Genomic DNA, 12,222 nt, shown 5'->3' on the forward strand with positions numbered 1-12,222 from the left:
GCTTGCCCTCTTTTATTGGCTCGTGACTGTCTGCCTCTCCTTGTTAGCCTTCCAGACATAGTAATGGCCTGCAGGGAGATGGGAAAACCAGCAATTGGGTAGTGTATATTGTGCTGGAGGCACACAACGCCCACTAACTCCTACAGATGCCTGTATGATAGAACACCAGCAATAAAGGGTAGATACAGGTGTATACTGTGCTGTGCTGGAGGCACACAACACCCACTTACTCTTGCAGATGGCTGTATTAGAGAACACCAGCAATAAAGGGTAGATACAGCTGTATATTGTGCTGTGCTGGAGGCACACAACACCCACTAACTCCTGCAGATGGCTCTATTAGAGAACAGCAATAAAGGATAGGTACAGGTGTATAATTCGCTGGAGGCACACAACACCCACTAACTCCTGCAGATGGCTAGAGAACAGCAATAAAGGGTAGATACAGGTGTATACTGTGCTGGAGGCACACAACACCCACTAACTCCTGCAGATGGCTGTATTAGAGAACAACAGCAATAAAGGGTAGATACAGGTGTATACTGCGCTGGAGGCACACAACACCCACTAACTCCTGCAGATGGCTATATTAGAGAACAACAGCAATAAAGGGTACATATACGGGTGTATACTGCACTGGAGGCAACCAACACCCACTAACTCCTGCAGATGGCTACATTAGAGAACAACAGCAATAAAGGGTAGATACTGGTGTATACTGCGATGGAGGCACACAACACCCACTAACTCCTGCAGACGCGGGAACACACTACACAAGGTCACCTCACTGGCAGCCTCATATAGTGTGGGGCGTGTACTAAACCCCCTGAGCATCCTGCCTGTGGCCAATTATGGCTCTCCTCACTGCCAGCCCTGTGATTAGACAAGCATGTGGGGTCACAGTGCATGCTTGGCCAATCATGAGCCAGCAATGCACTGCGATGGCACAGTGCATTGTGGGCCGTGAGCGCCAAATACGAATTTGGCGCGAACGGCCCACAGAGTTCTGGCTTCGCCAAACGGGCAAACAGCCGGTGTTCGAGTCGAACATGCGTTCAACTCGAACACCAAGCTCATCCCTACTAAAGATGCGTCGGATGAATACTATCATTGTAAGCTATGATAACTGTACTAAAAGAAAAATACATTAGTTAAAAAAAAAAGTTATTTTAAGTATCTTTTATATTCCTTTTCTTCATTTGTCAACCAATCAAGAACACAAATAAGAAAAACAGTGTACTAAATAGAAGCTACAGACGTACACTATATTACCAAATGTATTGAGACACATGCTTTTACACACACATGAACTTTAATGGCATTCCAGTCTTAGTCCGTAGGATTCAATATTAAGTTGGCCCACCCATTGCAGTTATAACAGCTTCAACTCTTCTGGGAAGGCTGTCTACAAGGTTTAGGAATGTGTCTAGGGGAATGTTTGACCATTCTTCCAGAAGCGCATTTGTGAAGTCAGGCACTGATTTTGGATGAGAAGTGCTGGCTCGCAGTCTGTGCACTAATTCATTGCAAAGGTTTTCTATCAGGCTGACATCAGGACTCTGTGCAGGCCAGTCAAATTCCTCCACCCCAAACTAGTTAGTCCGTAGGGTTCAATATTGAACTCTATGGGCTAAGACTGGAATGCCATTAACGCTCATGTATGTGGAAAGGCAGGCATCCAAATACTTTTGGTAATTTCGTGTATGTATACAAAATGTAAAAATTATTTAGGAGAGCAATTTAGTGACAGAAGTAGCTGATAAACACTGATGATGCTAAATTTACCCTGGACATCTAGGCTTCAATGAACTCTGTTCACTAAAGTGGTAAAGTGGTTGTAAACCCTTACAAACCACTTTGACCTACAGGTAAGCCTAGATTAAGGTTTACCTGTAGGTCCAAGAAATATCTGCTAAACCTACACGATTTAGGAGATATATACTAAAAGACAGTGACAGCTGTCTACGGCGCATGCGCCGCAGACAGCGGCGCGCAGGCGCCCTATCGTCGTTAGCGGCATGCCGCTGCTAACGGCGATATGCCGTTAGTGGCAGCTCCCGTGCGCATGCGTAGGAGTGGCATCATTGCTGCTCCGGCGCTGTGAGTGGCCGGAGCAGCGATACCAAAAGATGGACGCTCCGGACTACAGGGGACATCGCTGGCTCCTGTGTCAGGTAAGTGACACTTAATGGGCTACTATGCGATGCATAGTAGCCCATTATTCTTTACCTTTGCAGGGAGACAAAGAGGAAGTAAACCCATCAGGGTTTACGTCCTCTTTAAAGGAGCTCTATAATGAATTTTGTGCAATTAGGTTTTAGCATTTTTAGAAGTTTTTTTTTTTAAACTGTTTTGTATATTTTATTACAATACATATCCAATCTTTTTTTTTATTTTATTTTTTATTAATTTATGACAAAGGAATCTCAAAGTACTATGGGTTACTAAAGAAAGTTCAACAGTAAGCTTGCTTGTGGACTCGCTGTTCTCGAAGCCTAGGACTGAGCCCTCTGATAAGGAATGATTCCCTCAACTGGTCATTCGGATGTGTGTGCAAATGTCATCTTCACCTACTGTTCTCTATACTGGCTTTTTCAACATAGGGTAGATGGAGAGAGCAATGAAAGAAGCCTATAGCTCTATCTGCCTGCTGAGTAAAAGACGGCACAATAATCCCATGCAACATTTCATATTTACTCAACTAAAAACAAGTTTTATGCACATTATATTAAGGCCTGACATAATAAAGAAAAGATGTACAGGACCACTATAGTTTATTTAATGGAGAATAATCCAGATAGGACTTGAGTATCACATGTAGCCTTATTTAGACAGATATGCTTGTAGACATGCACTTGCAACATAACTTACTCTGCTGGACCATTGTAGTGTGTGTTTTTACCCTTCGCCCTGCATAACATAAGAAAGAAAATATATTTTTAAAGGGTATATCAAGAATTGTGCCTAATTTTAGCTATGTCGGGTAAATAAAACACATTTTAAATATTGTGCATAATCCCTTCAAATACTATGTATGTGACGGGGCATACAATCTATATATATATATATATATATATATATATATATATATATATATATATATAATATTATTTTCCTAACCATTTTCTATGGACGTTTAAGTTTAGTTCACATGCTGCCATCTAGTGACCTTTTGTGGTAATGCATTTGTGTTCTCAATTTATTTCCCCTTATGTTATCACATACTTCCTTTGCATGTAATGCTCCACCCTTCTTCCTGTGTTTTGTACTTTCTGTGCCATCAATGGAGTAACAAGCCTCATGTAGCAGAGCACATGTATTCTACATTGTAAGCTACAGACAATATCATCTTTTGACCGCACAATACCACAACCTGTTCATCTATTTGTATCCTGTCATCTGCTGTAATCTGATGATCAGAATAAAGCATCTGTGGATGGAAATCGGTATTGGTGAGTTCAAGCTATCTGATGAGGATTGTCCTCAGTAAATATATCTGCTTATACAGGCCAGGCATAGAGGTCTCACAAGGGATAGATTGATTCACAACAATCGGAGTTAGAATAGTCAAAAGATGTAAAGAATTCCCACAGCATGCTGTGTATATGTGTGCGCCTGATCTGCAATCAAGCTCAGTGCCATCCACCATCTTGTGAAGCATATGGTCGCACGAGTTTACTGCACCTCATGTGAATGTTGAAAACTGTTTCTCTACATTGAACTGTGTTACCCCATCTGTCTAAGCTGCTGTTCGTCTTCTTAAAGAGACAGTACCATTTCTTGCAAAAACATGAAAAATGTCTAGACAAGACTCTGAGCACCCCTTTGTGGCTGAACCAACGCAGATTCATCATGCCTCTGAACCCGCAGATGTACAGGGAGCAGATTCTGCAGATATTGCCGAACAGAGTGCAAGACCCAAACATACAATAAAACCAGCACAGAAACTCAGAGAAAACTATGAAACCAATAGCGATGAGTTCTCCAGCAATCTGTCAGACTTATGGGACAGAACGTCACACTGCATGTCAGTTTTGTCACACGTGAATGATCGACCAGCTGAACTAAGACTCTATAGATCGCTATTCTGCTGCATACAAACGCTACCAGCGGCTGTTTGCAAAATACACAGCTTTCTTGCAGGACTGTAATATAGAGGACTCTTCAGCAGAACTGACCAGGGCTGATGCACTAAACCAACAAAGGGATCTCTTAGTGCAAAATGCCCAATGTAAGGCAGAACTCCGCATTGCTCAACTGCAGGAGACCAGATCTCACAGATCCACATCAACCAAGTACACGGCACGTTCTTCTAGATTCTCTCGCTCCAGAAGTTCAATTTTAAGCATCAAACTAATAGAGGTCTGTGCAAGTCTGGAAGCAAATAAAGTGCGAAGCTCCTTTACCAGAAATTAAGAAGAATTAGAAACGCAAAGGGCAGCTTGCCATGCAAAGATGGTAAATCACCAAGCAGAGATGGAGGCTCAGAGCAAAACTTGCCAAGCAGAGATGGAAGTTCAGAGCAAAGCTCGCCAAGCAGAGATGGAAGCTCAGAGCAAAGCTCACCAAGCAGAGATGGAAGCTCAGAGCAAAGCTTGTCAAGCAGAGCTGGATGCTCACAGAAAAACTCTTGAAGCAGAGATGAAAGCTCAACAAGCAGAGGCAGATTCCCAATTAAAGATTCTGCAAATGGAAAAAGAGGAAGCAGTTGCCCTAGAAAGGCTGAGTACTCGAACAAGTGATGGGAGAAAGTGCTAACTCAGACTGGTTCATCCCAGCAGAACTGCAAGACCCAGTTGAACGCACCAGTGAATATGTGCTAAAGCATAATGTTTGCAACAATACAGAGTTATCTCCTGTACGTCTTACTAACAACACTGTCCTGACTCTCAAAACAGAGACCTCTCAGCTCCAAATGCCTGAGCCTCTTCAAGTCTACAACACAAGTGCTTATATGCAGCAAACTACATCACCCTTTGCTAACAACAAGGTGACTTCCAGTGACAAGCCGCAGCTCAAGCCACAGCCAGCACAAGCTTTAGGGATTACACCACAGTTAAATGCTCTTGCAACATTGTTTCATGCTGGCAAACCTCATCCTACTTCACCAGGGAACTTTCACACCCAAGGGGTTCCACAAGTTATTTTGGTACCGAAGAGTGAGAGACCTGACTTGAATGACTTTGCCAGATATATGGTACGCTGTGAGCTCATTAACACTACCCTCTCAAGGTTTCATGACTGTCCGGAGAGTTACAGGGCCTGGAAATCAACCTTCAAAGCTGCTATTGCCGATCTCAACCTTAATACCAAGGAGAAACTTGATTTTCTCATTAATTGGCTAGGGCCAGAATCTGCAGATCGTGTTAAAAGACTGATAACAGTGCATGTCCACCACCCAGATGCAGGTCTTGTTGCTTCATGGGCAAGACTTGAGCAAGTCTATGGTAGCTCTGAAGCAAAAGAGAGTGCTCTATTCAAGAGACTGCAAAACTTCCCAAAAATAGGGAACAAAGACTATCACAAGCTCCAATATCTGAGTGACCTTCTCATGGAGCTGGACTTGGCAAAGACAGACCCATGTCTACCTGGACACTGCTCATTGTATCAATCCAGTGGTGTCTAAACTGCCATACAGCCTGCAAGAGAAATGGGCATAACAGGGCTCAAGGTACAAAAGAGACTATAACATATCTTTTCCTCCATTTGCATATTTTTGCAAGTTCATCCGTGATCAAGCCTGGATGAGAAATGATCCCAGCTTCAGCTTCATTTAAACCAACTTGCCTGCTTCATCTTCATCAAGGTATGATAACATAGCAGCTAAACCTAAAGACATTAATAGAGCAATATCTGTTAAAAGGACAGACATGTTACCACCTGCATCCTCTCCCGCTCACCAGAGCGATTCGGGTGACAGAGATAAAGACCCTAATCGTCAGTGCCCTATTCACATGAAGCCTCATCCCCTAAAGAAATGTCGCGGGCTTAGGGCAAAAACATTACAAGAGCGCAGGGAAATTCTTCAGAAACTTGGAATATGCTACAGGTGCTGTTCTTGTTATGGACATTTTGCTAAAGACTGTAAAGTTGGCATCAAGTGCACAGAATGCAGTAGCGACAGACATGTTACAGCTATGCATCCCGGGCCCACCCTCAGACAATTCACAGCAGCCTCCTACCTCTAGCCCTTTCTCAAGTCATGGCGGGGAGCAACAAGGTCATGTTCCTAACATTTCTTTTTCATGTACAGAAGTCTGCGGGGAAGTCTTATGCCACGTACACACGATCAAACAATCCAGTGGAAAAGTCCGGCGGACTCAAGTCCGCTGGACAATCCGCCCGTGTGTGGGCTTCGGCTGACTTTTTTTTACCCAAACGTCCGGCGGACTAAGAAAGTAGTTTTGCACCAAAATATGTCCGCTAGACTCGCAGTCCGGTGGACAATATGGCTGTGTGTGTGCTAGTCCGCCGTACTTTTGAAATGAACGGACTTTTCCCACACAGAGAAAAGTCCGCTCATTTTGAGCGTGGTTCCAGGTAGCCGGGACCAGCGAAGGAGGCGTTGCTGGCCCCGTCACCTGGTATGGAGTTAAAGGGGAAGCCCTACGCCGAAAAAACGGCGTGGGGGTCCCCCCTAGGTCCATATCAGACCTTTATCCGAGCACGCAACCTGGCCGGTCAGGAAAGGGGGTGGGGACGAGCGAGCGGCCCCCCTCCTGAGCCGTACCAGGCCGTGTGCCCTCAACATGGAGGGGTGCTCTGGGGAAGGGGGGGCCGCGCGGCCCCCCCACCCCAAAGCACCTTGTCCCCATGTTGATGAGGACAGGGGCCTCTTGCCGACAACTCTGGCCATTGGTTGTCGGGGTCTGCGGGCGGGGGGCTTATCAGAATCCGTGAGCCCCCTTTAATAAGGGGGCCCCCGGATCCCGGCCCCCCACCCTATGTGAAAGAGTATGGGGTACAGTGTACCCCTACCCATTCACTTGTGAAAAAAAAAAAAAAAACACAACACACAGGGGTTAAAATAGTTTATTGCACAGCTCCGGGGTCTTCTTCTGTCTTCGGGGGTCTTCTCGCCGGACTCCTCCGCTATCTTCTGCTAGCTCTTTTACAGGAGCCTGGCTTTCTTGTTTGCCGCCGCCCTCTTCTTCCAACTTCGGGGGTCTTGTCCCCCTCTTCGGTTCTTCTTGCCAGGCCACCACACCTTCTTCTAGCTCTTTTACAAGCGGTAGCCCGGTCTTCTGTCGCCGCTGTCTTCTGGCTTTCTGTTCTTCTCTTCTCTTCTTCTCTTCTTGAGCTGTTGCCTCGTCGCTGTCGCTGGTCACAATGACAGGGACGTGGCGTGCGGCGACTTATATAGGGACATCGCCGGATGATGTCCCCGCCCATTATGTTGTCACAGTTCCAGCATTTCCTGGCCGGCCAGGTAGCGTGCTTGGATAAGGGTCTTATATGGACCTGGGGGTGACCCCCACACCGTTTTTTCAGCGTAGGGATTCCCCTTTAAGTCCATACCAGGTGACGGGGCAAGTTACGCCTCCTTCGCTGGTCCCAGCTACCTGGAGCCGCGCTCAAAATGAACGGACTTTCCTCCGTGTGTGTGGGCGAGTCCGTTCATTTCAAAAGTACGGCGGATAGTCTGATACCTAGTCTGCCGCAAAAGTGCCGTGTGTGGGCAGGTAGCTCGTTCGGAAAGTCCGGCGGACAGTCCGGCGGTTTGTCCGCCAGACTAAGTCCGCTGGATAGTCTGATACGTGTGTACGCAGCATAAGAATTACAGGCCTACAATATACAGTAAAACACCAAATTTCTATGCAAGACAATGTATCGCTTTCAGACGCAAAAATCTGACATAATCATGCCGCCAGGGAGGTTAACTGTCAGCAATCTTAATGTTATAGATGATCGGTGTATATCTGCATGGACATATCCATATTTGCTAATTTCAAAGGCAGATTCTGCTTTCTTCTTTACAGCACTACACATTGGTTGAGCTTTGTTCCTCCTTCTTGGGATGTAAGCTTGTCAGGGCAAAAAAAAAAAAAAAAAAAAGAAAAAGCTATACAATAGGGAAATGTGCATTAATTGCCCAAATTCTATGCGTTATTCCTTTAAAGGCCATGAAAGTACAAGAAAAATAATGTTTTGCCTGAAATGCACGCAGTTCCTATTTTCCAGTTTTTTGTTGATTACATACAGCATTTTTGGGGACTGAATGGTGTCAGCCATGCCCAGTTGTCTTTTGCTAAACGACTGAATCCATCCCACTCTCTTCATTTGTCTGGAGGGAGGGTGGGAGTTAATAGTACTGACCAGCAATGCAAAGTGGGTTGGAGAAGGGGTTTAGCAGCACTAACCAGCAATGCAAGGTGCGGGGTTATAGGGGCTTAGGCCCTGCTCATTAAAGCCTAGAAGGAATGGTCCAAAGGTGATAACTGTGGGGGGATGAACTGATGGAGAAAATGAAAATACAGTTGTTAGGTATGGGTAGGATAGGATTCTCTGAAGAGGAGGGTTTTCAGGGATTGTCTAAAGGCTAATAGAGTCCCCACCCCCTTTCCTGACCAGCCAGGCTGCGTGCTCGGATAAGGGTCTGATATGGACTTTGGGGGAACCCACGCCGTTTTATTCAGTGTAGAGATTCCCCTTTAAGTCCATACCATGTGACGGGCTAGCAACATGTCAATCTCGCCAATGGTGTGTATGGGGCATCATTGGTCCAAACCTAACCAACAACCTTGTAAATGTACTTATGAGATTCAGAAGAGAGCCAGTTGCCATAACTGCTGACATTAAACAAATGTGTCATTGCTTCGTTGTACGTGAAGACCATCGTAAATTCCTAAGGTTTCTGTGGCACTGTGAAAACAACATGGACAATGAGATGATTGAATGCCGCATGAAGGTACATGTTTTCGGAAATAGTCCCTCACCCGCTGTTACAATATACGGTTTACAAAGGACCGCCCTTGACAGAGAAAAGGAGTATGGTATGGATGCTTGACACTTTGTTGAGAGAGACTTCTATGTGGACGACGGACTTAAATCTTTAACTACAGACGAAGAAGCCATAGACCTTCTCCAAAGGACACAAGGTATGCTTTCCGAGGCTAACCTCAGACTGCACAAGATTGCCTCAAACAGTGTTGCTGTTATGAAAGCCTTTCAACCTGGTGATCATGCCACAGGGTTTAAAGACTTGAATCTGGGAATGGACATACCATCTGTACAGAAAAGTCTGGGCCTACGGTGGGACTTATTAAAAGACACCTTCGGCTTTCAAGTCAGCTCTGCAGACAAGGGATTTACCAAACGTGGTGTTCTGTCAGTGGTGGACAGCCTATATGATCCATTGGGATTCGTAGCTCCCATTACCATACAAGGTAAATCCTTATGTAGCACTAACCCCTGAAGGAGCCGGTGGTTATTTTTGGGCTTACCGTTACCTTTCGTTCTCCTTGTGACACATCTAGGGGATGGCCCGGTAACTTGAGACTGACAATAGATCCAGTTGAATGGATTTTTATTTGCAAACGTCAACCATTGAACAGTCTTTTTAACTTGGGATCAGAGGGTTGGAAAGGAAAGTTCAGGTACTCTCAATGTCAAAGTGTATAAACGTTAAGGAACTTGCTTACTTTGACTGCATCCAGAGAATAGCCATTCGCAGCTGGATGAGCACTCAGGTTGGACAGTCCGTCTACTCACAAGGCCTAGCAGCCAACAAGGTGCTTACTCAGGAACAAAGTCTTTTATCACTGACGTTGTTGTAGAACACATAGGGAAACTAAGCTGTCGCACACTTGTAGGATACCTGGATCTTTCAGCTCACTTGGCGATATCCCCCAAGACCGGATTCTTTCAGTTACTTCAGCCCTTCCAGCCTCTTGTTAAGAAAAACCAACTTCATGCGTGCCATTCTTCTAAAGAGTCCTCCCCTGGAATGCTCGAAGTACACTGGGTTTCTCACGGACAGGTGACAGCACCCATCCACCTCAGAATCTTTCCTTAGTTCCTCTGCCTTGGGCTAGCCAGCCCCGAGGCATCAAAATCGGCGGAACCGCACCCCAGTCCATAGCCTTCCTGGGGCCTGTCAGGAGGACCAGGACCATACACTCAGCACAGCATACTGGACTGGAACCCCGAACCACATGATGTCCGTGTCTTAAATACCCTCTCCCAGAGGGCACAGCGGGAGGGCCACTCCCACTCACCTATCTCCGAGAGGGGATAATTCAAGTGCCTAACCAGACCATAGTTCTACACCTGTCACCAGAGACAGCTCCCCCTGTGGCCAGGCTGAACATCTCACAGTCTAGTCAGACTGACACCGAAGCCAAATTTAGTCAAATAGGCCCAAACCAAACTGTGGTTTGGGCAAAGCTTTCATTTTGAAAACATAGCGTGTGCTCTTCAGGAGCCCACCACTACACTTACTTAGACAGTTCTCAGAGACTATTAAAGATTGGGATGCTCCACTACCAATAAACCAGCTTTCAAAGTAGGAGTCCTGGAAACAATCTCTACATGCCTTAGATGGAATCCATATACCACGCTGCTACACTTCTGCCTCCCTTGCCACAAGTCAGAGGAAAGATCTACTGAGGCCAGAGCAGCTGTCGCTTACCTCAAGGTAAGAGATTCTTCTAATCAAGCCCACATAGGGTTTCTGTTTGGGAAAGCTAAGTTAGCACCTAAGCCTGAACACACAATTCCCAGGCTAGGATAGATGTCAGATTCTACACAGACAGCAAAGTTGTTCTGGGCTACATATACAACCAGACTAAATGTTTCTATGTCTAATGTCAGCAACCGTGTAGCGAGAATCAGGAAATCATCTAAACCTGAACAATGGCATTATGTTTCATCTGAAATTAACCCTGCAGATCATATCACCAGGCCAGTGTCTGCAAGTGTCTTTGCAAATTCTTCTTGGTTAACAGGGCCTGAATTCCTGCTGGATCATCTAAAAGAAACCACTACTGATGTCTTCAGTCTTCTAGAACCTGACAAAGATGCAGCTACTCTTCTTACCCAGAAGCTTGGGTCTGTTCCTGTTCCACCTGGAAACTTTAAAGCAGGAAACCTGTGTTATGATCAGTGGAAACGAGTACAACAGCTCACCAACTGCTTCTGGAATCGTTGGATGATGGAGTATCTTTCTACTCTACAAGGACGCAGGAAACAGCAATGGCTGAACCCTGACATACAGGTTGGAGATCTTGTTCTGCTTAAGGACCAGCAAGCTGAAAGGATCGACTGGCCCATGGGACTTATTGTAAAGAGCATTCCTAGTGATGAAGGTAAAGTACGCAAAGTGGAGGTGAAGGTTTCAAGACAAGGGACTGTAAAGACTTTCATCAGACCTATCACAGAACTTATTTTGCTCTTACCCTTTGGAGAATGAACATATTTGCCTACGCTGCTGGATCCTACCCGTGATTTCAAGAAGAAAGTGTCTTGAACTTTAATTGATATATCTTAAAGCTTTAAATTAAGAGTTATTGTTTATTGCATGTTCTTTTTTGTCTTTCAGGTCTTCAAGACATCCAGCAAATTACACTGTTGTTATTTGCAGTTGCATCATTACCGTTCTGATTTATATAGTGGGATTTACCATGCCAGAAGGGGAGTGTCCTGCCCAACGGGGTATAGAATTTATATATATATATATATTGTTTTCCTAACCATTTTCTATGGACGGTTAAGTTTAGTTAACATGCTGCCATCTAGTGACCTTTTGTGGTAATGCATTTGTGTTCTGAAGTTATTTCCCCTTATTTTATGACATACTTCCTTTGCATGTAATGCTCCACCCTTCTTCCTGTGTTTTGTACTTCCTGTGTCATCAATGGAATAACAAGCCTCATGTAGCAGAGCACATGCATTCTATATTGTAAGCTACAGACAATATCATCTTTTGACCGCACAGTAACACAACATGTTCATCTGTTTGTATCCTGTCATCTGCTGTAATCTGATGATCAGAATAAAGCATCTGTGGATGGAAATCGGTATTGGTGAGTTCAAGCTATCTGATGAGGATTGTCCTCAGTGATTATATCTGCTTATATAGGCCAGGCATAGAGGTCTCACAAGGGATAGATCGCTTCACAACAATCGGAGTCAGAATAATATATATGTATATATATATATATATATATATATATATATATATATATATATATATATATATATATATATATATATATATATATA

At 44.7% G+C, this 12,222-nt stretch overlaps 1 protein-coding gene across 1 annotated transcript in view; it reads right to left on the minus strand.

The window, feature by feature from the left end:
* LOC143999273 (interleukin-13 receptor subunit alpha-1-like) overlaps positions 1–12,222 on the minus strand; it is a 138,448-nt gene that overhangs the window by 79,676 nt on the left and 46,550 nt on the right. Inside the window, exon 6 of the mRNA XM_077493982.1 lies at positions 2,872–2,910. Coding sequence (XP_077350108.1) covers positions 2,872–2,910 — 39 coding nt within the window. The remainder of the gene's footprint in view (positions 1–2,871; positions 2,911–12,222) is intronic.

The sequence above is a fragment of the Lithobates pipiens genome, unplaced genomic scaffold (assembly GCF_037356315.1).
Source record: "Lithobates pipiens isolate NorthernLeopardFrog02 unplaced genomic scaffold, aLitPip1_a1.2 Scaffold_1, whole genome shotgun sequence".
Classification (NCBI taxonomy): Eukaryota; Metazoa; Chordata; class Amphibia; order Anura; family Ranidae; genus Lithobates; species Lithobates pipiens.